Source organism: Mya arenaria, chromosome 13 (genome assembly GCF_026914265.1).
Source record: "Mya arenaria isolate MELC-2E11 chromosome 13, ASM2691426v1".
NCBI classification, from domain to species: Eukaryota; Metazoa; Mollusca; class Bivalvia; order Myida; family Myidae; genus Mya; species Mya arenaria.
In genome coordinates, this window is record NC_069134.1 from 19,807,111 (window position 1) to 19,835,013 (window position 27,903).

Sequence of the window (27,903 nt, forward strand, 5' to 3'; positions counted from 1 at the left end):
TGTTTGGTAAATATTAATATAATACTGCTGACAAAAGATCACAGTTTATCATATTTCATTCGAAAATTTATATTTAATGGCTAAAAGCGTTACAAACGCTTTAGAAAAAAACGAAATTTTCGGCAGATTATTAAACATTTGAGATCTGACCTATTGTGAAGCATCTGACATGTATATGATTAAATTGAAGGCATTGATGCCCAAATAGGCCGATTCTGAGAAAAATAATGGTCTAATCGGACATTCTGCGAGAGTGCAGCTTTAATAATGTAAAAATATGCAAATACTGATTTGTACGACTGTGCAAAATAATACTCGAATGTACATTGTACATGTATCTATTCGTCAAGGTGCTAAATAACCATACAATTTATAAATATTATATACAGAATCATACAGAAGTTTATTTTGACTAAGACTCACAAACTCTTGTCAAACACTTGAACACTCACAAAGCTAAACAATAACTACATAGATAGACAATACAAACGAGAATATTTGTTTCAAAATCCATTCAGTACAGCAAAAATAGTCAGTATATTAGTCCAGTTATTTCCCAATTTCAAGTTTATAGAATATGATAACATTTCTTGATTCTTCAGGTTTACATCATGCATGATGTCTCTGCCCAAGAGAAATTTGTTTTCTTTCCCATGAATAAAATAAAATCTGGCTGCTGAGATTTGTATTTAGATTTAAACTTTAACAAGCGCCGTTTTGACTAGAATTATGAAAACTACTTCCCCATAATTACCTCCCTTGTTTAATGCATAGTTGTTGCTATAGGAAACGTTGGTTAATTTTTCATTTTTCCTCGATTTGTTCTTATTATTTCTGCACGAGGAAGATTTGATTAACTTCCGAGTTACTTCTGGTAAGTAAATTTTCATAAATAAGTTTGTATTCACTCAAAATATATCAACCACAACCGCAGGCGTCTTTCCACAGTTTGATAATTTGACATAAATTGATAAAATGACTTTTTCCTTTTTTTTGTCATTTTTCAAAATACTAACCTTTCATATTACTAAACACCCAAGCTTTATAACTGTTCAAATTCATAATACATTATACTTGCTCTTTGTAAAACATTTACAATTTAATACCATTATTCATGATGTATAGTGGATATGATTGGATGTTTTTCTGACTTCCTGTACATGTATCTCTATTTAATTGTTTACCAAGTTAGTCCATATAAATAGCTGCCTTTAAGTTTTTTTTATGAATTTTGGTATTGGAAGTCTGAATGTTGTCCAAACTCTGTTAATTTAATGTTGAATGCAGCACAGCGATTCCAAGCGCCACCATTGGTTCTGATTTTATTGAAGTTATTTAAAGTTTGAATTGTTATCACAGACACTTTATTGACCTCTGGCTAAACCTTTCTTCATGATTTAAATCTAAAGCTAATTTAAGGCATGAAAAATTGGGCAGGTGCTAGTCAGTGTTTTCTGTTAACTATAAAATATCTAATTATTCATCTCGAATATGTCAAAGTTTACATGTACATGTAGTCACTTCCGGTAGTAATCAATATTGTATCAATTCTGATTCTGGTTGCTTTATTTTGCGATAATTTTGTTGCAAATATTTCCGAGCTAAAATCTTTATTAGATTTTTGTTTGTCATGCCTGACAGTTGTCTTTTGAAATAAGTTGTAAAAAAATAAATAATTGCCTCCCTGTTACGAGGTTTACCTACTTAAATTAGAATTCAGAAAGTTTAATAATTTTTTATAAATATTTGTATTTTTGGCTAAATTAATATATATATATGTTTACCATTATGGGTATTTAAAACAATTTCCACAAACTTCCGAAACGTGTCGTGGTCAGTCATGATAGACTTTATAGGAGTACTGGCAGGAGAAGTGCATGACAGACCCACTGGAGTTAAGCAAGAAATGGTTACTTTATTGTGTGATTTCCTGTACAAAACAAACAGGCTGTTATTAAAACTGCAAAAAAGAAAGAAATTAATAATAAAACTTCTAACTGTCTTTTTTAACTATCACAACCCAAACCCTTTTATTTTGAAATACACTTTACAACGCTAATACACACCCAAACCATTTTCAGCCATGTTCACAAATTCATATCATACAAAAAGAAGTTTTTCTAATTTATTCGAGGCCTACTCGGGATGATTCCCGTGTTTTCAAGTCAAGACCAATTCTAACATAATCTCAACCTTGTTCAAGCTTCCCTAAATCTACCAATCAACATTGAAATAAGAATCAAAGTTAATTGCTCTTTCTTATGCACTTTATTATTACCATCAGCTAGAATATTTACAATAATTTATGTAATTCTATTTTGTAATGTAATTTTACAATTTCTGCAATGCCATCAACAATTTGATAATTTTTTGATAATATTGTAAATACTAGTTTTGCAACATATTAGAAAGGGAGAGAGGTAATAATATTAGCTTTCAGTAATCTCCTCAATGCTTCAGATGATATGTGTTGTTATAATGTATAAAACATATAAATCATCAAACATGATGGCATATACAATGAACTGTCTAGCATGTAAGTATTCAATGTCATACAAGTATGAGGTTGAATCTACCTTAATTTCCCATAGGGTTATATAAGGTACTTCTAGAAAGGGGGCACAAAGCCATGGCACATACACGGGTGCGAAACAGTGGCTCCAGCTCTTTTAGGAGCTGTGTATAAAAAGGAGCCAATGACACTTCCGAGCTAGAGCAAAAGAACGGATATCATCGTAAAACGTAAGTATGACTCATTATTTTATCTAATATCACAATTATGAGGGCTTATTTGAGAAATCGGGAAATGCAGTGCCATATAAATATGTTTAATTTTCACACATATTTGGGTTATTTTGTAAACATATTGTTAATGGAGTTATAAAACCGATTCTTCCATCAAACACATCAATGTTTACAAACGAAAGTGGAACATTTTCACCAATTTTCAGCTGAATTTCACTCAAGAAGCTTACATTTAAGATAAAGCCAGTATTATCAAGTGCTTTTATTTTGTCGGGAATAAAAATGACCGCCTGATTACCGGAATAAGCATGTTTATGCTCCTTTTCTGAGTTGAGCTGGAGCCAAAGCATGGAGGCTGAGCCAACATGCTGTATGATAATGCCTGTTTTGATGATTTTTGTTTAACATAAGCTCTATCAGGGCCCGCATCATAACAATGGAGACTGAGCGACCTGGTTTCTTACCGAAAGTGGGTCAACGATGCAAATATTGCACTTAAACATTTTTCAGCATATACAAATGTATAGCTGTATACAAACATTAAAGAAATGAAATAAACCACATATAACTTACATATTTCCTTCTGAAATATCTAAAATTTCTTGGCAAGCTGATGTGTGTTTACTAGATAGTACTTTCTGCAGTTGTTTTGACAATTTGTTTGCTCTAAAAGCACTAAATTATGTCTAAAACGTTTAACTCCTCCCAACTTGAGTCATTTGTGTTGATTTTATTCAGAACAATCGACTTATATTGACATGATTCCAATTACTTCGTATGCAATGAACAAAGAGTTTTCAAGTATATTTTTCTCTGTTAGATGCTGAAGATGCTGAACATTTTGTCCAGAACATTTTAAAAAAAAATCCTGGTTTAAATTAGTTGCCAAAACATATAAATGTTAAAGTAGGAATATATCGGTAATTATTCCATTACCCGATAGGTATTGTGTGTAAATAATCCAGGTAATCCAGTAAATTACTAAAAAAAACAACACTTTCCAATCGACTGAACACTGAAAAAAATGGCGTTGAAACAAAAATGAAACTGTCAAGTTTTTTTGCAGCCCTATTTGAGCTTAATGTAAAACTTTCAGTGACATCACTCGTGACGTCACACAAGTACATATTTTGAACTAACTGATCCTGTTTTTTCGTGACATTAAACAGCTTTTCAACGAAAAAGTTACTCATGGTGTGTAATGTTATGCGCTACTCGTCGGGCTGTAAACCATTTTGCAGGCCTTTGCAGATGGTAACGACCTCAAAAAGTTGTAATGACCCTATATTAATTAATAAAAAAATGTTAATATGTTATCGTAATAATAAAGCAAACCTGTGTTGTGTTAAAATATAACAAAAAAACAAAAAAGTTGTAAAAACGTTTTATCTGTGAGAGTGCAGCTTTAATATCGTGTGCTTACTTATGCTGTATAGACACCTGCAGGTCCAGGAAACCAATGAATTATTGTAAGAATGCACACTAGTTTTCTCTTAATCTAAGCCAAGCTCGCGTTTAATGTCGGTAAAAAGGGTACCTCATTTTTTTATATATAGCAAATATAAATCAAATGTACAGAAAAATAAGAAAATTAACACTTACACATATTCAATCCGATTGATGTACTAGCAATCAGTTAATGTAATTTAGCACATAGTTTACCAGTTTTTCGTCTATCTAATCTTTGTTAAATGACACACTTTTCTTTCATCCACTACTATTCATTTATTTTGGAATCTGATTGGAGTTAGAAGACTGTTCAAGAAACAGTAACCATATTATTATACAGATGTTGTGAAAGGATTGTTTAGCTCCATCGGCATTTCTGAGATTGCAACGCCCATTATCAGATGAATTGCATTAAATAATCATAAATAATTATATATTTAAAAAAATACAACACTATCTTAATACTAGTTATAAATAAAAAACTGCAACTATTCCAAATATGACCAGTTGAATGCATTATTATACAGCATATTGGCTCAGCCTTCACGCTTTGGCTCCAGCTCCCTGGCTTTGGCTCCAGCTCAACCCAGAAAAGGAGTATAAACATGCTTATTCCGGTAATCAGGCGGTCATTTTTATTCCCGACAAAATAAAAGCACTCGATAGTAACTGGCTTTATCTTAAATGTATGCTTCTTGAGTGAAATTCAGCTGAAAATTGGTGAAAATGTTCCACTTTCGTTTGTAAACATTGATGTGTTTGATGGGAGAATCGGTTTTATAACTCCATTAACAATATGTTTACAAAATAACCCAAATATGTGTGAAAATTAAACATATTTATATGGCACTGCATTTCCCGATTTCTCAAATAAGCCCTCATAATTGTGATATTAGATAAAATAACGAGTCATACTTACGTTTTACGATGATATCCGTTCTTTTGCTCTAGCTCGGAAGTGTCATTGGCTCCTTTTTATACACAGCTCCTAAAAGAGCTGGAGCCACTGTTTCACACTCGTGACATAGAGACATTCGAGATCATAGGCAACAACAATGCCCTTATTTGATATACCACCACCCACCTTTCTCCATCATTCTATAATGTATATTATGTAAAAAAAAATTAAATATTCAGAAATTTTATGTCACTTTAACAGAAAGATATTCATCATATCATATTGGCATGTGCAGAAACATTTATGTTTCTTCTGTTCTGATCACATTGTGGTGTAGTTATGTTCTTCAGATGTACATCATACATGTATCATTAATGCTGGAGACTGTGTTATTTGCCTGTTTTTTGTACAAAAATATAGCCTTGTTTAATTTATTTAAGGATCATAGATTGGATCATAAGTGCCAAATTAAAAGTGTATTAATGGTGGTTTTCTTCTAACAGTGGAGGCCCCCTAAAGACACTTTTTTAGTTTTGATTTTTTTTTCACCTTTATCATTAAATGTAATTTCCATATATATATATATATATATATATATATGTTTAAATGTGTACAACTTGTTCAGAACGAAATAACCAGAATGTTTGAGAGTAGACAGAATAAGAAATTCTACTGATAGCTCATCTGCTGATATTTAAAACATTATTTTTAAGACTTCGCAAGAATTGGCATTTAGTCACAGGCAGACACAGAGGTAGGTTTACGTAACTGTGCAGCAAACAATATGCAATAGTTACTGGCAGGCACCAAACTAGGCTTGCGTAACTATACAGCAAACAATTTGCAATAGCAACAGACAGGCACAAACAATTTACAATAGTCACAGACTGGCACAGAGCTAGGGTTGTGTAACTGTACAGCAAACTTTTTTTTTTGTATGATAACAAGTCAATTATTAGAGCAGCTGCTGGTTATTTCAGACATGCAAAAATAAAAATGTTATGTTCAACATGAATTATTTCATGCAAAGGTTGATATCTGCGTACATAACACTTTATTGTGATAGCTGTCAGGGGAAGCAAAGAACAGCCTCCCAAAGTAAACCATTCAAAACTACTTTACCTCTAGTTGTCAATATCACTGTTTAAACATTGCATTACATTTGCTAATTTTTACCCGTTTAATTCCATGCCACTCGAACACCGGAATGATTTAATGCTATAAAATTCATGGATACAGAAGGGATTAGGATGCTATTGTCATACTTTTTTGAAGAATGGCTAGAAAATCTGCTTGTGCCTTCTTCTATGCTGCTGTTGATAATTGTTGGAATCTAGATAGCTTCATTAATGGACTAACGTTAGCAAGCATTGTATCTCAGATCAAGGGTTTGTTAATTTCATGCATCAAATTTCATATAATTTTGGATAATACCAAAGGTTGAATACTGCATTTTCTCATTGAATTTAAAGGATTTTATATGGTCTTAGGGATTTTATCTGGTTATTTTATTACTAAAATAATGAAGGATTTAAAAGCTGTTGTCATGCGTATTTCTCCTGGTTATTGTTAGAAAGCAACTTTTCTGTTTAATGTTCTGTTTGTGCTTTCTGTTACTAGGACTAAATGGTTCATATTTTCCCAGTTTCATCCTGGAAACAATACAAACTATTTTGTATCACTGTCACACGCATCTCTCCCATGCTGCTGGGAAAAGCTGTCACCTTGTTTGTTCTCGTCAAGTACATTCACAGGTTGATTCAATAGGCAGACAATAACATTGAGCTAATGCCTAGACACTTGTCAACTGCTTTTCTGATGGTCAACATTGTATAACTTCTCTTTACAGGCATACTTATTGGAAGCTGCAATAGGGGAGGAAAACATCACCAGAAAAGCAAATCATTAGTAAAACCATTCAGCATGGGCTAAACTAATATTTACGTGTTGGCAAAGCAACCAAGTTTCCAATAGCTATCAAAGGAGTTGAGGGAATTATAAAACAACCTCATTTCAACATATTTTTTCCAATATATATTAGCTTGTGACCAATCTGAAAACAGTGGCAATAATCACTAGTTGGCTGTTAATTTTACACTGTTAATGCAATAAAGTAGTAATGGGGACATAGCTTCACAACACAGTTTCTATGGTTCTGGAAGTAAGCAGAATGCAGAATGGTTATTCGTCCGAGGATAGTCCGGGCGACAGGAATGGGAACGGACTGGAGGGCGAGGAACAACATGAAACCAAGGTCACTCCGTTTGAGCGTCTGTCACATGACCTCAACGATGACCCAAAGGTGTTGAAGGAGATCACATTGGGCAAGCGGATTGGCTTCTACAGGATCCGGGGCGAGCTTGGTAGTGGCAACTTCTCCCAGGTCAAAATGGGCATTCATGCTCTCACTAAAGGTAAATGAAAGTGTCTAACTTACCCACTGTTATGAATATTTTCAATTAATTTTGGCAGAACCGAATTATCTTTTTATGATTAAGCATTTACTTGTTTGCTGCAAAATCTATTAAAAATTGTTACTTAAAATGATAGTTAAGGCCTGCAACATCATTTGAGTATCATATTGTGAAGATACAGATGATCTGCTTATAACATAGACGTCCTTAGCCAAGTGCCCATCTGTCACTGGGTGTTTTGCCCCTTTTCTCGGTACACCCTCTATATGGCGGGGCGGGTAGTGGTGATCGGTCAAGACCTCGTCTACGTTGGCTTCCAAGTTGGTTCACTGCGTTGTAGCCAGAGATTTTTTTTCAGAACTTCAATTTTACACTTATTTAGGACATTGAAGCAGTGCTGTATTGCTTTTATATCTTTATACATGTCCCTCACCATACCATCAGAATAATACTTTTAATGACAGTCATGTATTAATTTGTGTGTTATAAATAGAGTTTGAAAATGACAAGGTAGTATGTTATAAATCTAATGGTCTTTTCCAAATATGTTTGGGCCAAAACACCAATGCAGCTTTTAAGTACTCTGTTTTAAAATGTTTTTTTTTTTGAAAAAAAGTCAGTGCATTCTTGTAGCAATTTGTGTGCCAGCGTTACCATGTTTTGTGCAATCAAAAATACCTTGGTGATATTTAACTAAAGACAAACAAAGATGTTTCTGACTTTACACAAAATTTGTCATTTAATGTAAAAGGTAAAGATATTAGATTGGAACTTTGTAAGCATGTATGTTCATTATAATCACATGCGAGTTATGCCCCTTGATCAACCTAAGACAATGAACTGTTGGCTGTGGTTTTGTTAATTCTATGACATTTCGGCATTTTTGTCATTTAATGGTCATACTATGTCATGTGTAAATATCAGCCTTTTTTAAATACAACATATAGTAAACTGTTACTTAAAGAAGTATTAGTTAGAACATATTGTGTGAAATTTTAAAGTTTAAGAAGAGTAGACCAAGCGAAGCATGCACTTCTTTAACTGTGATTAAGATTTTACACAATGTGCTAACTGTCTAAGATTAGAACATGTTTTCTGTTGATGGGGAACCAAAAGCATGACCTCATGTCTATTGCAATTCTTAAAGATTAAGCTTGGTAATTATAAGAGGGTGAAAAGCAATCTCATTCATTGTAAATATGGGTTATAATCTAATTAAGTTAAGAAATACATGCTTGGAAACAAGTTAAAGCTATAAATAACTATTGGAAGGAAATAGTTAAAGATGGTGAAATTAAATTTGTTTTTTTAGCAAAAATTAATGTTATAGTGAGGTGTTTAAAGTGGAGAATCATGGTCCATAGTAATCTCTGTGGTTTCCATCTAATTACAATGGCATCGAAGTTGAAAAGCCGCTGTATGACGTTTCTTTTAAGGAATTGATTATAAAACATACTGGGAAACTCAAAGAGGAAATAAGATACCTTAATTGAATGCTCTTAATTGAAAACTTTAAAGCAATAACTGTTATAAATCAGTATCTTGCAACAATGCACTCTTCACTAAGTCCTGCACATTGTTATCTTGAATTTATATCTTGTTCAGGAAGCAGTTTTCTCATGTACAGAACTAGTTGGTTAGGAAATATTGACGTAATTGTTTTAAAATGCTCTAGAGGGAACAGTGCCAACAAAGGAGAGTTTGTTGCCGGCAAATCTGGCTAACAATGATTGATGAAAGGTAGATAGGATTTCAGGGTAATGAAAATGATCTGATTAAGCGCTTGAAATCAGTCTTATGTAAGATTGGTTTCGATTCGTTAGGTTGAAAATTGAATCAGGACCATTTTCATTACCCTTTTACCTTGTATGCTCTTCCTGGTGGTCCATATAGACTAAAAACACACTGCGTTAGGTGTTAAAGAAAAGCCCATTGAATCGTTTTAATATTGTTTCCTAATCTAAAAGCTTATCATGTGCAATAAGAATTGACATTAATGATTACTTATAAACAAACAATCTGAAGTTATTTATGACATTTGTAACATTGCAAGTAATTCAGCTGAGAGAAGGTAAAATTATACAGGGTCTAGGAGCAGACTGTCATAACTCATTCTGGTTACATGATTATATAGAATTTGCCTAATTACACCATTTTTCATATTCTTGATTTGCTGTTTATGGATCATTATATTTTGAACTATAATTTGCTCACCTTTTTCTGGTATATTATCTTACATCTTAAACTGTGCATTTACAGAGAAGGTGGCCATCAAGATCCTGGACAAGACCAAGCTTGACCAGAAGACACAGAGGTTGCTTTCGCGCGAGATATCAAGCATGGAGCGACTACATCACCCAAACATCATACGTCTGTATGAGGTATGAAGTGAGGAGATGATAAAAAAAAATATGGCTTTTTTGTGTTAAGACTGTCTGGATTTTTAAGCCAGCATCATTTATCAAGGAATGTTGACAGAAAATAATATTTCGCTTGTCTGTGTTGTTTTGAGCAGGAAAAAATGAGATGGCCTTGGTGTCATCATGTTGTTGTTGTCATGCAAACACTTTAATGATGTTGATAACATCATGGTACACATGATCACAATTTGACATTAACAAGACATGCAGCAAGTCCTTTATTTTTGGCCAAAATGTTTCTCTAGGTCATTGGGCTGTGGAGTTCTTTTGAAACAGTCCTAATCTCTAGGCCACTGGTCAGGAGTTCTTTTGAAACAGTCTTAATCTCTAGGCCACTGGTCAGGAGTTCTTTCGAAACAGTTTTTATCTCTAGGCCACTGGTCTGGAGTTCTTTTGAAACAGTCTTAATCTCTAGGCCACTTTTTTGTGGAGTTCTTTTTAAACAGTCTTAATCTCTAGGCCACTTTTTTGTGGAGTTCTTTTTAAACAGTCTTAATCTCTAGGCCACTGGTCTGGAGATCTTCTGAAACAGTCTTAATCTCTAGGCCACTGGTCTGGAGTTCTTTTGAAACAGTCTTAATCTCTAGGCCACTGGTCTTGAGTCCTTTTGAAACAGTCTTAATCTCAAGGCCACTGGTCAGGAGTTTTTTTGAAACGGCCATCATCCCTAGGCCACTGGTCTGGAGTTCTTTTGAAACAGTCTTAATCTCTAGGCCACTGGTCTGGAGTTCTTTTGAAAAAGTATAAATCTATAGGCCACTGTTTTGTGGAGTTCTTTTAAAACATTATTATTCTCTAGGCCACTGTTTTTTAAGTTCTTTTGAAACAGTCTTAATCTCTAGGCCACTGGTTTGGAGATCTTCTGAAACAGTCTTAATCTCTAGGCCACTGGTCTGGAGTTCTTTTGAAATAGTATAAATCTATAGGCCACTGTTTTGTGGAGTTCTTTTAAAACATTATTATTCTCTAGGCCACTGTTTTTTAAGTTCTTTTGAAACAGTCTTAATCTCTAGGCCACTGGTCTGGAGATCTTCTGAAACAGTCCTAATCTCTAGGCCACTGGTCTGGAGTTCTTTTGAATCAGTCTTTACCTCTAGGCCACTGGTCTGGAGTTCTTTTGAAACAGTATAAATCTATAGGCCACTGGTCAGTGGAGTTCTTTAAAAACAATTTCAATCTCTAGGCCACTGTTTTATTTTTAGTTCTTTTGAAACAGTCTTAATCTCTAGGCCTCTTTTTATGAGTTCTTTTGAAACAGTATTAATCTCTATGCCACTGGTCTGGAGATCTTCTGAAACAGTCTTAATCTCTAGGCAACTGGACTGGAGTTTTTTTGAAACAGTCTTAATCTCTAGGTCACTGGTCTGGAGATCTTCTGAAACAGTCTTAATCTCTAGGCAACTGGTCTGGAGATCTTCTGAAACAGTCTTAATCTCTAGGTCACTGGTCTGGAGATCTTCTGAAACAGTCTTAATCTCTAGGCCACTGGTCTGGAGATCTTCTGAAACAGTCTTAATCTCTAGGCCACTGGTCTGGAGATCTTCTGAAACAGTCTTAATCTCTAGGCCACTGGTCTGGAGTTTTTTTGAAACAGTCTTAATCTCTAGGTAACTGGTCTGGAGATCATCTGAAACAGTCTTAATCTCTAGGTCACTGGTCTGTAGAACTTCTGAAACAGTCTTAATCTCTAGGCCACTGGTCTGGAGTTCTTCTGAAACAGTCTTAATCTCTAGGCCACTGGTCAGGAGATCTTCTGAAACAGTCTTAATCTCTAGGCCACTGGTCAGGAGATCTTCTGAAACAGTCTTAATCTCTAGGCCACTGGTCAGGAGATCTTCTGAAACAGTCTTAATCTCTAGGTCACTGGTCTGGAGTTTTTTTGAAACAGTCTTAATCTCTAGGCCACTGGTCTGGAGATCTTCTGAAACAGTCTTAATCTCTAGGCCACTGGTCATGAGATCTTCTGAAACAGTCTTAATATTTAGGCCACTGGTCTGGAGTTCTTTTGAAATAGTCTTAATCTCTAGGTCACTGGTCTGGAGATCTTTTGAAACAGTATTAATCTCTAGGCCACTGGTCTGGAGTTTTTTTAATCAGTCTTAATCTCTAGGCCACTGGTCTGGAGTTCTTTTGAAACAGTCTTAATCTCTAGGCCACTGGTCTGGAGATCTTCTGAAACAGTCTTAATCTCTAGGCCACTGGTCCGGAGATCTTCTGAAACAGTCTTAATCTCTAGGCCACTGGTCTGGAGTTCTTTTTAAACAGTCTTAATCTCTAGGCCACTGGTCTGGAGATCTTCTGAAACAGTCTTAATCTCTAGGCCACTGGTCTGGAGATCTTCTGAAACAGTCTTAATCTCTAGGCCACTGGTCTGGAGATCTTCTGAAACAGTCTTAATCTCTAGGTCACTGGTCTGGAGATCTTCTGAAACAGTCTTAATCTCTAGGTCACTGGTCTGGAGTTTTTTTTGAAACAGTCTTAATCTCTAGGTCACTGGTCTGGAGTTCTTCTGAAACAGTCTTAATCTCTAGGCCACTGGTCAGGAGATCTTCAGAAACAGTCTTAATCTCTAGGCCACTGGTCTGGAGTTCTTTTTAAACAGTCTTAATCTCTAGGCCACTGGTCAGGAGATCTTCAGAAACAGTCTTAATCTCTAGGCCACTGGTCTGGAGTTCTTTCGAAACAGTCTTAATCTCTAGGTCACTGGTTTGGAGTTCTTTCGAAACAGTCTTAATCTCTAGGCCACTGGTCTGGAGTTCTTTTTAAACAGTCTTAATCTCTAGGCCACTGGTCAGGAGATCTTCAGAAACAGTCTTAATCTCTAGGCCACTGGTCTGGAGTTCTTTCGAAACAGTCTTAATCTCTAGGCCACTGGTCTGGAGTTCTTTCGAAACAGTCTTAATCTCTAGGCCACTGGTCTGGAGTTCTTTCGAAACAGCCTTAATCTCTAGGTCACTGGTTTGGAGTTCTTTTGAAACAATATTAATCACTAGGTCATTGGTTTGAATTTCTTTTGATACAGTTATTATCTCTAGGCCACTGGTTTTTAGATCATCTGAAACAGTCTTAATCTCGAGGCTTCTGGTCTGGAGTTCTTTTGAAACAGTCTTAAATTCTAGGCCACTGTTTTTTTGTTTTTTTTTCTGAAATGAAACTGCTCTCAAGTTCTTTTTAAACAATTTTAATCTCTAGGCACTTAATTTTAAGTTTTTCTCAAACAGTCTATCTCCAGGCCAATGGGCTTTAGTTCTTCTTAAATGGTCGTAACCTTTTACCATTTTGTCAATAGTTAGTTGAATAAATTGCAAAATCTTGAAAGAGCTACATCTAACAAGAACAATGTTGGTCAGATATTCAGAGAATGTTTGCAGTAACAATTAGTTCATAATTACTTTATTGGCCACTGTTGACATATGAATAATATTTATCTGAACCATTGGTGACTTGCTAATAGTTAAGAAATCAATGCACTTCATTCTCTGCCCATAATAATGTCATATCTTGACAAACTCCATTATGTTTTTGCCATACAAATAATTCATTTCAGACTTTTAATTACACAAAATAAACAGGTCTAGAGTTTTCCTGTTTGGGTCATGAGTTAGGCCATTTAATTTCTAACAATAGTAAACTATAATTGTTGGACATTGTAGAGTGGTCATTGATCTCCTGTAATTCATGACTTTGCTGTAAAGGAAGTAGAAGTTGTCATAACAAAAGTCTACCAGTGTTGTTACTGCTGCTAATATTATAATGCTGGTCACACCAGGCTGTAAATTTGCCTTTTAATACTTCCAAGTCGTCATAAGTGTGTTGAGCCAATCAACTTTTTTAATCCTTTTCACTCAAGTATATAATACTGAACTTGGTGTCTGGCTTTGCTCCATGAAATATTTGTCTTCCTCAGATCAATGTTTAGAATCTATCGCCAGTGCCAGACTGCACATCATGAGTTTACGGTGTGTGTTGGCTGAACTTGGTGGGTTTTTGTGTGGGAATATGGTTGGTGGGGGGGGGGGGGGGCAGAACATGATGGGTGGGTGTGGGCAGAACATGGTGGGTGGGTGTGGGGGCAGAACATAGTGGGAGGGTGTGGGCAGATCATGGTGTGTGTGGGGGGAGGGGCAGAACATGGTGGTAGGGTATTGGCAGAATATGGTGGGTGGGTGTGGGTGAACATGGTGGGTGTGTGGGGGCAGAACATGATGGGTGGGTGTGGGGCAAACATGGTGGGTGGATGTAGGGCGAACCTGATGGGTGGGTGTGGGGTGAACATGGTGTGTTTGTGGTGGTGGTGGGGGGGGGGGGCAGAACATGATGGGTGGGTGTGGGCAGAACATGGTGGGTGGGTGTGGGGGCAGACATAGTGGGAGGGTGTGGGCAGATCATGGTGTGTGTGGGGGGGGGGGGCAGAACATGGTGGTAGTGTGTTGGCAGAATATGGTGGGTGGGTGTGGGTGAACATGGTGGATGTGGGGTGGCAGAACATGATGGGTGGGTGTGGGGCAAACATGGTGGGTGGATGTAGGGCGAACATGATGGGTGGGTGTGAGCAGAACATGGTGGGTGTGTGTGGGATGAAGATGGTGGATGGGTGTGGGCAGAACATGGTGGGTGTGTGGGGCGAATATGGTGGGCGGATATGGGCAGAACATGGTGGGTGGGTTTGGGGTGGGTTTGCGGTGAACATGGCAGGTGTGTTTTTGGGAAATATAATGGGTGTGCGTGAACTGTACACAAAGTTCTCAAGTAGTAGTGCTCATGTTCATGCTTTTTGCTTTTTTTTTTGGTCATTGGGACCTAACCAGGCTGCACAGCCTGATTTCATATGAGGAAGTTAGACTGTTCAGAATTAGCTCAAACAATGGCCTTCTCAAAATGTTTTTTCCTTTTCTTTTTGTATGTCAAAGACATTAAATGCTTTATCACACTATTATTTATTCTAGGTGGTAGAGACGCTTGCCAAGCTGCACATTGTGATGGAGTATGCAGGGGGTGGGGAACTGTTCACAAAGATCTCAAATGAGGGTAAACTTCCGGAGCCGGAGGCCCGACATATCTTCTCCCAGGTTGCCGCCGCAATGGAACATATGGTAGTATTGTACTTCACTGGTTTAATTTCTATATAATATTTTAAACTGCAGTAGAACATTTTGACACTGTTGCCCACAGACGTCATTGGCAGTGTGGTTGAAGAATGCAGGAAAAATACATCCATTGATTAGCTTGCCTGTTTTTCAAAGAAATACACTTTACCGTACATTATTAGCCTAAGTGTATTAATGTTGCAGACATCATTCAAGGCTTCCACCTTTTACTATGTACCTAAGACTCATTTTCCATTCATTAAGTTGTTGGTCTATTGTAAATTTGTCAAAAAGATAACCAGACCTGGCCGGTAGGTCAGAAAGAGTTTTGAAAACTTTAAGTGTTCACAATCATTGGTGATTATGCAGCTTATAATGGTTCAAAATATTCTTAATTAAATTAAAGCCTATTTTTATCAATTTTTATTCGGTTGATGATTATTATATATTTTGTGTGGTGATTTATCCATGCTTAACTGTTTTCTCTCCAGGTTATACCGGGTAAATAAGTGTGTTATAAACTCTTAATCATAGAAGACAATTAAAGAAAGTTCATAGTATGTAATGGTTAGATGACATGAAGTATGTTTTAATGATTAAGAATGGGCGGAGTGAGCATAGCAAATGAGCCCTAAATCAATAAATTACAATTTCAGGTCATCTAACTGACTTAGAAAACAACCTCATTAGCTGTCACATTGTAAGTGCAAAATGTGAAGCAGGGAGTGTGTATCAGATGATTGGTAGTAGACGACCTTTAAACACTTGCGAAAATTAAAAATCATAATGATTAAGCATAGTACTTAATGAAAGCCTATTTGTAATTTAATTGGCTTCAGATCTTACTAGCCCAGTGCAGAATGTCAGGTTTAGGAAGCATTGATATTATATAGTCGACTTAGTTCATAACATATAACATGAAAGGCCTTCTTTATGGTAAAACCAATATAGGTCATTTATATCCAGAAATCTTGTACAATATATTTGAGATATTTCATGAGAAACAAGAAGTATCTTTAAAAAAGATACTCGGCCATAGTAAACCAGCGTGATGACTCGTGTTTGAATGGTTTGAATGGGATTGAATGACAGGGATTGTTTTTGGTTTAATTGTTGTTGGGTAATTCCGGAGTCAGTTCAGATTTTTAAAAGGATTATAATAACCATGCACAGTTTTACAGAGTATTGCAATCTTTGACTAAACACGTTGTTTGTTTGTTTTTCAATACAGAAATATTTTTGCCCCTAAATAGGTAAAGAAACAGCATATGCTGTATTATTAGATTTATTGAAGGGTGTCAATTTTTATGACCATCAGGAACTGAGTTCTTGAGAATATTTGTTTAGACTATAATGATCGACCTTAATGTAGTAAACCAGTTTGCTTGTGGGTAATGTACCTGTCAATTGTAACCACGGCCCCTCCAGGTCGGGGGAATAGCGGGGACTTTTGACTTTCAGTCAAGCCAAGCCTGGGTAAAACCACCGTCCTGTGTGGACGAACTGATGGTAAAATCCCCGCCAAATGCCCCCTCACCCCAAGGACCCTAAGTAAGGCACATTCCCTGCTATATTTGGCGCAAACACAAAACCAAGTTGCATAATCACCCGGCACTTATTAGTGGGGCCACCGGGAAGGTAAAAACTCGACCCATTTCCCCGGCTATCCCCGGTATACCTCGGGCCTTGGGGGGCTGTGTTTACTATTGACTGGTGCGTAACGCATGTAAAAGCACTTATAAAATATAAAAATATCAACATTAATAAAATATCATTTTGAAATTAGTATTTGAAAAACTAATAGTACATAATGAAAAATAGAATGACTTTCATTTCACTAGTAAGAATCTCCTTCTTTATCTAAAATGGTCAGCAATTGGTCAGCAGTATCCCTCTATTTCTACATCCTCAGCTAATTGATCAGCACCTTAATAGCATGACCAACAATGATGTTTTTGTTAAGTTGTTCTCAGGCGGACTGTACTACACCAAAACAAGTCTGAAAACAATCTGTATTTTTTGTAGCAATTTATTCTTTGTGTACCTTAATAATTTTTCTTACTTTCTTGGAAACATTGTTAGCGGGGAAATAAAATTCTTCAACTTCTTCAATCAAAGATCTAGAGCTCATTTCCAATACTTCTTTATTTTGTTCAACTATGAATAAAAATTTTTCCACAATGACCAAGTGGGATTTCTAGTTTAAGCTGTTTATAATGACCAATAAAAGTCTTGATGTTATTCAGTTCATTTCTGTGAATATCACAGGAAGTCAGGGTGATTTCTGATGGACCAACGGTTGAAAAAAGACACTTGATTGGTGCCATTGATTGGCTTTCTAATGAGAAATGCTTGTGGTGTCTGTCAGTCTAATTATGGTAGCCTCTTAAACTCTAGATGGCACTAGATGGTTGTTCAAGAAAAATATCAATATGTCATCCTAGCCATCCTCACGCCATCTGCTATTCTTTACCTACCGTACTTCATTGCATGACTTTATGTAATACAGATATTTTGCCTCCTATTTTGAGCCATTAAACTAAGAAAATTCGCTTGCATGGCAGGTTTAAATGATAAAAAATTATCAGGTGTAGATATGTCAAGAAAATATAACACAATGAGAAGCATTTCCTTTTAAGCACTAGTCAATTACTGTGCTCAGTAAACATCATCATCTCCATACTGGGTAATGTCATATGTCAGGTTTTAATTTAATTAAAGCCAACTTCAAGAAAATATCATGAAAAGATGGGGACTATAATGATACCATGAAACAAATGCCAGATGATAGATTAGGAATCTTATTTTTTTCTGAGGATAAATGTCATGTTTGGTCTCTAAGATCATGAATACAGAGTTTGATCTATTAAACATGAGTAAGAAAATGTAACTTTGTGAATGCTAGTCCATATCTCTCAGCAGCATCATTAAGCTGTTATTAGGGCTCTTGTTATAGGCCTTGCTAAATTGTGATGAGCAAATTGTCACGTTTAACATGTATACCAAGTTTCATGAAGTATCTTTAATTTTTTTTGAATTTTTTTTAAACCACAGACAATTTCATAAGTTGACTTCTCTTTTTTATTAACACACAGAGGTAGGCCAAAAAAAGTGAAATAGATTAATGAAAAATGAAACATTGTAGTATCAGTATCTATAGAGTTTTAGCTAAAGAGTTCTGGAAGGGGCAGCTGCACCCTGTCCTTTTTTGATACCACCATTCTGCCCTCATGGAGACCTGTCAACATAGGCACCCTCCTGCCTTCATAGAAATAAATGCTTATGGCTGTCAAATACTTTTTTTGTTTTTATTAAAACTTAAAATAGATTATAAATACATACAAAAACTATGTAGTTGGCAGTTGAAACTTCAAACTACTTCAATTAAACACAATTTCTAACATTTGCTGTCAAATTCATAATTACAAATTATACACCGCCCAATACATTATGTGCCCTTTTCTCCCTTAGGACCCTGTCCATCTTCTTCAGCACCTGTCTTTTTTAAAACCTGGCTTAAACCCCAGTTTTTAATACAATAAGATTCAAATTGACTGGGTATGAATATCACAGGAAACAAGAGGATGGTAGAAATGTAAGACATGTTGAAGTAAACCTTGTTTTAAGGATTAATGCTAAGTGCTTATCATGAGATGCGACCTAATCAGTTGTGACACAGTTTTTTATCATTGAAATAATGTTTTTGTAATCTTGAGTGGTTTTATCAAATAAATACATCTGGGATACAGATATTCTAATATTGATCATGCATGGGCAGATGAACGGAAGCTAATTCAAATGTTGCTTGTCATGCATGCACCATCATAGGCTGCTAATTGGAATGGCCAAGGATGGTTTCGAAGAGTTTCATGTTGTGGCATACAAATTTGTTCCTAACGTACAAATTTCACGACTCGTGTTAATGCCTCTTTTACGCCATGACAATAAAATGATTTAACAAGTCCTCTTGATCGTTTGTTGCCAAGAAGGTTTTCATTGGACATCATTCTATGTTGCATGTGTATCATTGATTCCCTCAACAATTCAAGAGTCTATTGTTGTGTAAATATGTGAATGAATTATTACCCTGAGCTGTTTACATGTATCTGAAAATCTGATAATATTCAAATGAAAATGTAGTGCAAATCAGGTCAGTCTTTGCCATTCAAAATTTTTTACTATATTTTTTTCTAAATTCAATTTCATTTTATTTTTAGCACAGTCAAAACATCATCCATCGAGACTTAAAGGCTGAGAATGTGTTTTATGCAGGAAACAGGTCCGTGAAGATTGGTGACTTTGGTTTTAGCACATACACTATGCCAGACTCCTTGTTAAACACATTCTGTGGATCTCCACCCTATGCAGCCCCTGAACTCTTCAAGGATGAGAGTTACATTGGGGCGTATGTCGATATATGGGCCATGGGAATAATGTTGTACTTCATTGTGACAGGAATCATGCCGTTTAGGGCTGACACTGTGGCCAAGTTGAAAAAGTGCATTCTGGATGGCAGTTACATTATACCGTCCTATGTGTCGGACAGCTGTCAGTTTCTGATACGAAGTACTTTAAAGGCTGTGCCCCAGGATCGCTTTACAATCCAGGAGATAAAAGACTCGGAGTGGCTGGAATCCCAGGATTTCCCACAGGCCCTGGAACCATTCAGTGTGTACCCCAGTCTTTCCGGTGCTAATATCAGCGATGAAGAACGCGATGCTAGAAAAGTGCTCAATGACTTGGGAATCACAGACACCCATTTTAAACAGAACGGATCTCGTGACTCTCGATCTAGTGTTACAGGAACATACCGGATTGTGCTTCACCGGATACACAAGCGTAGGCTGGGAATTAGCGAGAGTAGCTCTTCAGAAAGCTTCAAGGCTACAGGAAACCAAACCTACTCTACGTCCGGCCGTGTCAATCATGCATCTGCTCCTCCCGTTTCCAAACAATCGTCTAAATTGTGTACTATTTTGTGATCAAACTTTCCTGTGATAGTATTATTTGTTTTTAATATGTTTTTTAGATAATATTTTTGTACTACTGGGGTTAATCAAAACTTAGACTAGCATTGTTTGTTTCGCCTTGTTTTTTATCATGTTTACTGGATAAACATATGGATTTTGTATGATCAAAGAATACTTTTTAAAAAGCAATAGCTGTTTGTTTTAATCACGTTATAACCATCTTGTTTTGATGGTGCAAGCTTGCGAAAAGGATATAATGGTTTTGATAGCTAGAACAAGATCAAAGTTATGCAGGATAATTCAATTTGCGTAGAAAGAATTGTGAATGCTGTATATTCTGGTTTTTACAGTCTATCTTTCTTTGTTGCATTTTTATATTAATGTAATCAGTTGTTAAAAGAACTATAGTTCATGGAACTTTGTCGATGTGATGAATACTCATATATATGCATATTGGTGAGTGATATTAATTTACCGGTGTGAATTTCACAATATGATATTTTTCGATGGTTTAAAATTTTGGCCCACTTTCACTTCCAAATCAAATGTCAGTGCCCACAGAGTTGGGATGCAAATTCAACAACATAATTGCCAAAAGTTATGTTGGCCCACAATATGGTACACTTTTCTGAAAAACTACAATTAACTGTCAATTTATTTCCTTAAGACATATTTTAAGTAGTAAAAAATTGTACGTTTGAGTGTAAGGTCGCAATATATTTCACCCCTCGAGGCTTGATAACGTCTAAAGTAAATACTTCATGTGGCTAATTGCTAACTGGGTGAATTTTATTCCAATCTTGCACAAAAACAAACAATTTATTGACAGGTTGAATGATATAGCACCTGCATTTGAACTATTACATCCTTGATGCCTGCTTGTCACTAGTTTTATCTTGTACTTGTACTATTTTATCAGTATTGAAAATATTGGACGTAAAGTTATCTTTATTATCAAGAAGATATGTCATAATAAGACAAAAGACTTATGTCTGCTTGTAAGAGAATCATGTTGAACTGCGTTTTAGCATTCATGTCTTTTTGTTTTGTTTTATATAAAATATATTATCATATTCTTGGTGTTGTTAATGATAAAAAGGATTGTACTTACAAAAGAAAATTAGTGTGCAAAGCCTGATCCTGTTAGAAGAAACTTATGATTGCTTGAGATTGGGGCTAGATTTTTTTTAAACATCAACATGGACCTTGGTAGCCATGCTCAATGCTACATTACATATACAGATGGGTGACGAGTCTCTTACCAAGGGTAACATATTTGATGAGTTAATTTAATGTCCTTTGAAAGACTCAGGAAGTCAGAGGAGTGTTGGCATTTGCTTGTGGTCTTCTTTTTTTCGTTTGTTATTCAATGCTTGTATCAGTTAATGTTTGTTAAACCTGCCAAACAGGTTATTGTTAAGTTTCATTTAAGTGAGTAATTAATATTCAATGTTTGTGACTCCATGTCTAAGAATGCTCATGCGAGACAATGAAGTTTGTGTTTGTTTTTTTCTGGTATATATTATTTGTTTTCTTTTATAACAGTTTTCAAGAAACATTGTGTGAAAGTAAGTTACTGATAATGTCCTTAAAAACAAATCCATTTAAGCTAGAAATAGGATATATATGCATCCATAAACAACTGTTAATGAACATTGCATTCAGGTGATGTTAGTAACATAATTGTGTTTTATGTTCTCAGTGTTTCTTGAAGATATTTAATCCAGGAATATGATATTTGTCTGATGTTTCAAATTGATTCCATTAACCATCATGTTATTATTGTGTTGATGCCCGAGAACCGGATATAATTTTGGTATCATTAAAAGGGTAGTGCATTCTGATTACTAATATTTAAAATACATTTCAGATAAATATATTGAATTCTGTTACTTTAACTGAAATCAGACAGAAAATGGCTTATTTGGCGCTTTTTTCAAAGCCGAAAAAGTTTCTTTGTAAAATTATTCTCACTTAAGTTTTTACATATTCTCTCTTTTTTAAACATTAACCCCCTTTAAATAATACCAGAATAATTTGTAATAATTGGGCATCAAATTTCATATGACTAATGATCTGTCCTGTTTTCAGGGATTTATTTTTTCGTATAATAATGAAATTCATAATAGATCCACACATAATGCCGTTAATAAAAATGATCTTAAAAAATGAACAAACACACTTAGTCATGAATAACAGTATTTTTTCAGATAATATATTTGTTTTACAATTTTGAGAATTGATGTGTATTAGGACTTTCATTTGTTTTTCTGCCTCCCAATTTTTATCTTTCTGTTAATTGTTATGAACAACGTCGTTATGTAATTGCATCTATTTAGAGCTTTAGATGTTTGATTAGAATGATGTGTGTTTTCAGTTTTGTTTTCATCCTAATACCGTATTCTTTCCTAGACATCAACTAAGCTAAGCATTTATTTGGCATGATCTTACCCTAATTTCTTGTAATTTCATAAGCATAATATAAGCTTACCTTGTTTTTAATGAATAAAAAACATTTTATTGTGGTTATCAAAAGGATTATTTCCTTTTAAAGTCTGAAAAACTCTTAAGATTGTAAACATTACACAAATTATACCAGAACAAACAAATAAACATAATGTGTCTGGCTTCATCTATTATTACAGACTTGAGATGTTTCGAGAAATAGGGACCTGAAGATAGTCCCCTATTTATCCTAACATCTGCAGCCTAACAAACTCATGTATATTATTTCAATTAGCCAAATTCTGTACTTAAATTTGATTACGAGTAAACATGCATATCCTTGCCTAGATATGAACTTTACAGAATGCTTTTAAGATAATCCAAACCGCGTGATTAGTCTAGAAGGTTCTATTCAAGCATGCTATTGATTAACTTTATTAAAGAAAAAAAACATGTTTAATTATAGAAAGTTTGTAAAACTTGGAGATTTTGACGTGAAAAATTGATAATACCCCCAAATGGAATGAATACAAAAATTGTTGCCTTGTACCAAATCATGGTCTTTGTCTCAGTTCTGTGCATAACACATTGGTATATTTAGTTATAAAAACAGCTATACATTGAATTTAAAACCATGTATATGTGCATCATTACTAGTTTGCCATGCAATGTAAGTGCTATTGTTTACAGAGTAATATTTCTACATTGTACAAGTCTTACATGTATCTAAGAGACAAACTACTTATCATTCTGCATGAGCCACCTGGAATTATGGCGTCAATGTTTATTTCATTAGCATCATGACACAATTTTCTTTAAGCTTACTACAATAGAAGTTATTATATGAAGTATAGTTGTGATGATAAAAAATTGATTGTTGACAATTCTGTAAACTAGATATCAGTCTAGAGCTGTATAACCTGGCTGTTATCTAGATATCAGTCTAGAGCTGTATAACCTAGCTGCCAACTAGATATCAGTCTATAGTTGTATTGCCTGGCTGTTATCTAGATTTCAATCTATAGCTGTATAACCTAGCTGCCAACTAGATATCAGTCTATAGTTGTATTGCCTGGCTGTTATCTAGATATCAGTCTATAGCTGTATAACCTGGCTGTTATCTAGATATCAGTCTATAGCTGTATAACCTAGCTGCCAACTAGATATCAGTCTATAGTTGTATTGCCTGGCTGTTATCTAGATATCAGTCAATAGTTGTATTGCCTGGCTGTTATCTAGATATCAGTCTATAGCTGTATCGCCAGGCTGCCAACTAGATATCAGTCTATAGCTATACCATCTGGCTTTGATTTTGATATCAGTCTAGCTGTATCACCTGGCTGTGATCTAGATATCAGTCTATAGCTGTATCGCCTGGACACAAATTATACCTTTTAATAAAGCATGTTAAGCATTAGCAATATGTTGTTAATAGCATCCAGCGATTTGCCATTTTTATTTATTTAGTATGTACTTTTGTTGATTATACATTACTTATATAGATGATTCGGATGATTATGTGTTCATTTCAGTGTTGACAAATAAAAAAATAACAATGAAAATACTTGACTTAAATTTTAATTTCCACATTGTAATAGAACATATCTCGTACCTCAAGTTCATGCATTTGAACTCATTTTCGCAAGGTCATAAGCCAACTCTAAAAAGGTATTCTCTTACGCAAGGTCCTAAACCACTCAAAGGGTGTACCCTTTTTCAGGGTCCTCAAACCATTCAAAAGGTATACCCTATTGCAAGGTTCTAAAACCACTCAGAGGGTACACCCTATTGCAAGGTCCTAAAACCACTCAGAGGGTATACCTAATTGCAAGGTCCTAAAACCAATCAGAGGGTATACCTAATTACAAGGCCCTAAAACCACTCAGAGGGTATACCTAATTGCAAGGTCCTAAAACCACTCGAAGAATATAACTTATTGCAAGGTCCTTAGACTACTCAAAGGGTATACCCTAATTCAGGGTCCTAAAACAACTCAGATGGAAAACTATTGCAAGGTCCTAAAACCACTCAAAATTGGAATATCATATTGAAAGGTCCTAAAACCACTCAGAGTGTACACCTTATTGTAAGGTCCTTTAACTTCTCAAAGGGTATACTTATTTCAGGGTCCTAAAACCACTCAGAGGGAATACCCTATTGTAAGGTCTTAAAACCACTTACAATGGGAATACCCTATTGCAAGGTCCTAAACCCCCTCAAAATGGGAATTCCCTTCTGCAAGGTCCTAAAACCACTCAAAAGGATATTTCTTATCACAAGGTCCTAAAACCACATAACAAAATATACCCTATATGGAGCTCCTGAAACCACTCATAAGGTATTCTCCATTGCATGGTCCTAAAACGTCTCAAAAAGTATTCCCTATCGAAAGGTCCAAAAATCACTTAAAAGGGTATTCGTTTTCGCATGGTCCTGAAATCACACAAGCAAGTTTCCCCCATCGCAAACCATGTTGAGGACAACGGTACTAGGCTCCCGAACAAAACTATACTGTACTAATAACAATACTAGAATACCAGTATATTGCGGATTTCAAAACAAGACGACCAATAACACATCGAACAACGGCTATAGACTTCCCTATCTTAGCCATTAACGGCACTAGACTTGCATATCGAAGCCAACAACGGTACTAGACTGGCTTATCGTATCCAACAACGGCACTGGACTGCCCAATTGAAGCCAGTAACGGCACTAGACTTCTTTATCGTAGCCAACAACGGCACTCGACTTGCATATCGAAGCCAATAGCGGCACTTGACTGGTTTATCGTATCCAACAACGGCACAAGACTTCCTTATCGTAGTCAACAACAACACTAGACATCCCTATCGCACTTTACTTCATTATCGTAACAAACAACGGGACTAGACTTCCCTAACGTAGGCAACAACGGAAATCGACTTGCATATCGAAACCAACAACGGCACTAGACTGGCTAATCGTACCCAACAACGGCACTAGACTGGCTAATCATACCCAACAACGGCACCAGACTGCGTAATCGAAGCCAGTAACGGCACTAGACTTCCATATCATAGTCAACAACGAAACAGTCATCCCTATCGCAGCCAACAACGGCACCAGACTTCAATAACGTAGCCAACAACGGCGCTAGACTGTCCTATCGTAGCCAACAACGGCACTAGACTGCCCAATTATAGCCACTAACAGCACTAGACTTCCCAATCGTAGCCAACAACGGAACTAGAATTCCCGTTGTATATCCTTAAGCAATGGCACTTAAATATCTTAACATAGCAAGGAACGGCACTTAACTATCCTACCATATCAAACAACGGCACTTGAATATCCTACCATAGCAAACAACGGCACTTAAATATCCTACCATAGCATACAACGGTACTAAAATATCCTACCATAGCAAACAACGGCACTAAAATACCTTACCATAGCAAACAAAGGCACTGAAATACCTTACCATAGCAAACAACGGCACTGAAATGCCTTACCTTAGCAAACAAAGGCGCTGAAATACCTTACCTTAGTAAACAAAGGCACTGAAATACCTTACAATAGCAAACAAAGGCACTGGAATACCTAACCATAGCAAACAACGGCACTGAAATACCTTACCATAGCAAACAACGGCACTGAAATACCTTACCTTAGCAAACAAAGGCATTGAAATACCTTACCATAGCAAACAACGGCACTTAAATATCCCACCATAGCAAACAACGGCACTTAAATATACCACCATAGCATACAACGGTACTAAAATATCCTACCATAGCAAACAACGGCACTAAAATACCTTACCATAGCAAACAACGGCACTGAAATACCTTACCATAGCAAACAACGGCACTGAAATGCCTTACCTTAGCAAACAAAGGCGCTGAAATACCTTACCTTAGTAAACAAAGGCACTGAAATACCTTACAATAGCAAACAAAGGCACTGGAATACCTAACCATAGCAAACAACGGCACTGAAATACCTTACCATAGCAAACAACGGCACTGAAATACCTTACCTTAGCAAACAAAGGCATTGAAATACCTTACCATAGCAAACAACGGCACTTAAATATCCCACCATAGCAAACAACGGCACTTAAATATACCACCATAGCCAACAACGGCACTGAAATACCTTACCATAGCAAACAACGGCACTTAAATATCCTACCTTAGCAAACAACGGCACTGAAATACCTTACCTTAGCAAACAAAGGCACTTAACTATCCTACCATAGCAAACAACGGCACTGAAATACCTTACCTTAGCAAACAACGGCACTGAAATACCTTACCATAGCAAACAACGGCACTTAAATATCCCACCATAGCAAACAACGGCACTGAAATACCTTACCTTAGCAAACAAAGGCACTTAAATATCCCACCATAGCAAACAACGGCACTGAAATACCTTACCATAGCAAACAACGGCACTGAAATAACTTACCTTAGCAAACAAAGGCACTTAAATATCCTACCATAGCAAACAACGGCACTTAAATATCCTACAATAGCATATAACGGTACTTAAATATCATACCATAGCAAATACTGGCACTTAAATATCTTACCATAGCAAACAACGGTACTTAAATATCTTACCATAGAAAAAAACGGCACTGAAATATCATACCCTAAAGCAAACAAAGGCACTTAAATATCCTACCATAGCAAACAACGACACTGAAATATCCTACCATAGCAAACAACGGCACTGAAATACCTTACCTTAGCAAACAACGGCACTGAAATATCCTACCATAGCAAACAACGGCACTGAAATATCCTACCATAGCAAACAACGGCACTGAAATACCTTACCTTAGCAAACAAAGGCACTTAATTCTTCCACCATAGCAAACAACGGCACTGAAATACCTTACCTTAGCAAACAAAGGCACTTAAATATCCCACCATAGCAAACAAAGGCACTTAAATATCCTACCATAGCAAACAACGGCACTTTAATATCCTACGTACCATAGCATACCATGGCACTATATTATCCTACAATAGCAAACAACGGCACTGAAATACCTTACCTTAGCAAACAACGGCACTGAAATTCCTTTCCATAGCAAACAACGGCACTGAAATACCTTACCTTAGCAAACAACGGCACTGAAATATCCTACCATAGCAAACAACGGCACTGAAATACCTTGCCTTAGCAAACAACGGCACTGAAATATACACCATAGCAAACAACGGCACTGAAATATCCTACCATAGCAAACAACGGCACTGGAATACCTTGCCTTAGCAAACAACGGCACTGAAATACCTTACCTTAGCAAACAACGGCACTGAAATATCCTACCATAGCAAACAACGGCACTGAAATATCCTACCATAGCAAACAACGGCACTGGAATACCTTACCATAGCAAACAACGGCACTGAAATATCTTACCTTAGCAAACAACGGCACTGAAATACCTTACCTTAGCAAACAACGGCACTGAAA

At 36.0% G+C, this 27,903-nt stretch overlaps 1 protein-coding gene across 1 annotated transcript; it reads left to right on the forward strand.

Moving 5' to 3' along the window:
• Positions 1-758: 758 nt before the first annotated feature.
• Positions 759-23,971, forward strand: LOC128215514 (serine/threonine-protein kinase NIM1-like). The gene is made up of 5 exons (XM_052922197.1): positions 759-874; positions 6,942-7,506; positions 9,766-9,887; positions 14,873-15,019; positions 19,231-23,971. Exons 2-5 carry the CDS (start codon positions 7,242-7,244, stop codon positions 19,993-19,995), a joined length of 1,299 nt encoding a protein of 432 aa, XP_052778157.1. The 5' UTR covers positions 759-874; positions 6,942-7,241; the 3' UTR covers positions 19,996-23,971.
• Positions 23,972-27,903: the final 3,932 nt, after the last annotated feature.

Coding starts and splice junctions, on each gene's coding strand:
- LOC128215514 (XM_052922197.1), top strand. CDS start 7,242: ATGGTTCTGGAAGTAAGCAGAATGCAGAATGGTTATTCGTCCGAGGAT. Junction 7,507..9,765: donor CATTCATGCTCTCACTAAAG/GTAAATGAAAGT, acceptor GTGCATTTACAG/AGAAGGTGGCCATCAAGATC. Junction 15,020..19,230: donor CCGCCGCAATGGAACATATG/GTAGTATTGTAC, acceptor TTTTATTTTTAG/CACAGTCAAAACATCATCCA.